At 31.3% G+C, this 3,320-nt stretch overlaps 1 protein-coding gene across 1 annotated transcript in view; it reads right to left on the bottom strand.

Annotated features, from left to right (window-relative positions):
- Window positions 1–3,320, bottom strand: part of LOC105617718 (twitchin) — a 95,417-nt gene that overhangs the window by 66,548 nt on the left and 25,549 nt on the right. The window contains exons 48-50 of the mRNA XM_012199275.1: window positions 2,626–2,811; window positions 2,372–2,386; window positions 651–830 (exon numbers count right to left, since the gene is read on the bottom strand). Coding sequence (XP_012054665.1) covers window positions 651–830; window positions 2,372–2,386; window positions 2,626–2,811 — 381 coding nt within the window. The remainder of the gene's footprint in view (window positions 1–650; window positions 831–2,371; window positions 2,387–2,625; window positions 2,812–3,320) is intronic.

Genomic DNA, 3,320 nt, shown 5'->3' with positions numbered 1-3,320 from the left:
ATGTATCATATCACCCTCTTTGCTTTATTGACGTATAATAGAATAGATATATAGAAATAATAAAACTAAAAATAATAAAATAATTTTTTTATTAATACAATTATAATTGTATATATAAGAAGAAACATCAAGTTTTAAATCCATCAAACTTTAATGAGATTTTAATATTGATTTATGATTTAATATATTCTATATTAAAAATAGATTCATCGCGTCATAGTTATTTATTTTTGAACTTCCACGTTCCTAATTGGAACAATGTTTGGCGATTTGACAAGGTTCTTCCAATAAATTAATAAGATCAGTGAATGATATGTTTCCTTAGACACAAATAAATTTTCTACAAAGCAAACTGGGCGATCTTTCATGAGCGCATGAGAATGCAACAAAGTTTCAAGCTCACGAAATTCTATTTGTACAATAGCTTGAAAATTAAATTACTGATACTTTAGTATTCAGATCAAAGCATAAATTCGAGAATTAAAGTTAAATTAAGTTTTCTTGGAAACTCAATTTAAATCGATTTAAAGAAATTAAATTAGAATATCTCTAGAATCTCACTCTACTCGCCTCTGTCGCATTCTTCAGCTCGGTCCCCTATAAGGTAGTCTATATATTTTCGTAATCACACAATACATTCCGTAACATACCTCGTCACTAATGATCAAGCTGGGCCTACGACCTAATTCCTCGGGCGGTATGAGCGAACCACGTCGACTGCCAGCACCACTTCCGGGTGCTAAAGAGCTCTTCCTGCTGCCGACCGGTGTCACGTCTTTGATAACTTCAATCTTGGGTGTTTCGGGCGCTTTAATTTCCGGTAACTTCGGCTACGACGATCAAAAATTAATTGATTAACAGCGTTGCTTCCTATCAAATCTGTTTAGAAGGTTAAATAAAGAGTTAAAACTTTTTTCTCAATTTTTAGTTAATTTAATGTTCCTTCACACCAATTAACCATAATTTAATCTTTTCTCTTGGATTGGCAAAAAAAATTTAATTCCATATGTTTTATCAATAAATAAGTTTTAGATAAGTACGTGGAGTTTTTTTTCTTAACACATGATTAAAAAGAGGATGTTAATATATTATTTAACAAATATAAATTATAAATACAAATTATATTTTTTTAAAGATTTAAACATTTATGAATTGATAAAGCTAAACAGAATCACGATTACGTTAGCCAATCCTTGATAACTTTCAATCTAATTCACAAATACACTTTAATGATTCGTTTTTATTATAATAAAAAATCATTACTTGATAGCGATTCAAAATGATGATTTTATCAGCAGAAATATCGAAGTATCAGAATTGTGTTAACACGTTAATTTAATACAGTCGCGCACGTAGGGCGATTACGACTAACCCTGCAATTCGAATCCGAGTTGCTATTGGGTCAGTCGTAATAAGGCCGAAAATAGCGATCGACGTTTTCCCCATCCTTGTTCACGACGACGACGATGACGACGACGAGAAACCGATTTCAAGGGGATGATATATACGAGCATTTATTCGCTAAAATAGTTCTGTCGCGGACGCAGCGTCGTGCGATGCACAGAAAGCATTCATCGCTTGCCAAGGCAAGATTCGACCTGGCTGATTATCACCCCTTTTCATTTCTTCCTCTGCCCCCTTCCCTATCCATTCGCAACGCATTAATTGTGATTGTGCAGGTGGCACGAGGATATTTATGGCGCGGGGGCACTGCGTTCTCGACAAGAAAATATAAGATCGATTCTCATGTTGAAATATCATTTTGCCGTAGTTTTGGAAGAGATTGCTCTAATTCCTAATCTAAAGGATTATTACCTGAACTGTTACACGGATTGCTTATTTAAAAAATAATTCGATTTTACACTTAAATGTATAAATATAAAATTAATATAAACTGAACAGTCAAAATAGTAAGAGCATTCTCGAATATCCCGAGTAATTCTACAGTTTAATAAAACATTAGATATAATTATTACATTTAATAAAATTAAAAGGAGTAACAAAGCATATACATAAATAAAATAATAAAACTATATTGTACATATAAAATTGTATGATCTCTTTATTATTTGCTTCTGTGCACGGAATATCTCGCATAGAGCTATTTTTAGATATATACGGTTCTTTAAAAATTTACCGTCCTTCAAGCTTACAGAACAGGTGACGTGAGTTTATATCTCGGCTATAATTAAACCGTCAGTAAATCGGGCGTAAAAATTAATTATCCTGAACCGCATATCGCAAGGCTCGATCAAAACATCCTCGATTAACATGGCATTTCCAAAATTAGCAAAATTTCTCGTGCGTACGAGTTTGACAATTTGGCAAATTCATATTTTACCTTCATTATTAATAAGCGACAATTGCTTACCTTAGAATCGAATTTCTGTACGGCAACATGAAAACAAAAAACATATAATTAGTAGAAAATTTAATTGACATTTAAATGAACTTATATAATACTAGATCTTTTCTATAAATCTCTACAAATTTTATATGAACTAATCATAAAATATGTTTTTGTGTATCTTTACAAATGTTTAAATTATTTTTTATTTTTTTATTATTCTAACATAATGATTATAAAATATTGTTTATGTACAGAGATTTTAACTACTTCCTTACCTGTGTGATCGGTCTTTCAAGTTTCGTTTTATCGCGAGGAACAAATTCACCAAAATCAAATTCTTGAGGTTTCTCCAGGACAGCCCTTTCATAATCCGGAATCTCCGGGAGCTCGTAACCTGCATCCTTCGCTACCTTCGTTGCCTTTGCCTTCTTCGCATCGACCTTTTCTGTCTTCTCAGTTTTCTACATTACAAATGATAAACAATATAAGATTAAAGAGAAATTTGCAAGAAGATAAACATTATTATGTGTCAGACATGGTGCTGGTTTAATCCCTGTACAAATCTCCAGTAGTAAGGAAAAATGAGTATCAGAGATAATCTTGTGACAGTAGAGCGAAGAAATGTGTGTGAAGACAGAGAAGATTAAAAGAAAGAAGAAATATCAATCTCTTAAAAGAGATTTCTATGCGTCTTATTAACGTTATTAACATAAATAAAATTAATCACAGAAGAGTTAGAATATATCGAAGAAAGATGAGTGCAACGTAGAGTTTAGAAATGTGCTGCAATATATAAACACGTGTAGAATATAAATATTATTCAGAGAGAAAATAAGTTTAGACAGAGAATGTTTAATTAATTTTACTTGTATTAAGAACATAGAGAGAAATATCTTTATGTATATATATATATATATATATATATATATATGTATATATATATTAGTAGAAAGAAGAATGCGCACAAGTA

This window comes from Atta cephalotes (assembly GCF_000143395.1).
Source record: "Atta cephalotes unplaced genomic scaffold scaffold00001, whole genome shotgun sequence".
NCBI classification, from domain to species: Eukaryota; Metazoa; Arthropoda; class Insecta; order Hymenoptera; family Formicidae; genus Atta; species Atta cephalotes.
The sequence above is the reverse complement of the archived record's forward strand: the minus strand, read 5'-3'. Positions and strand labels throughout refer to the sequence as shown.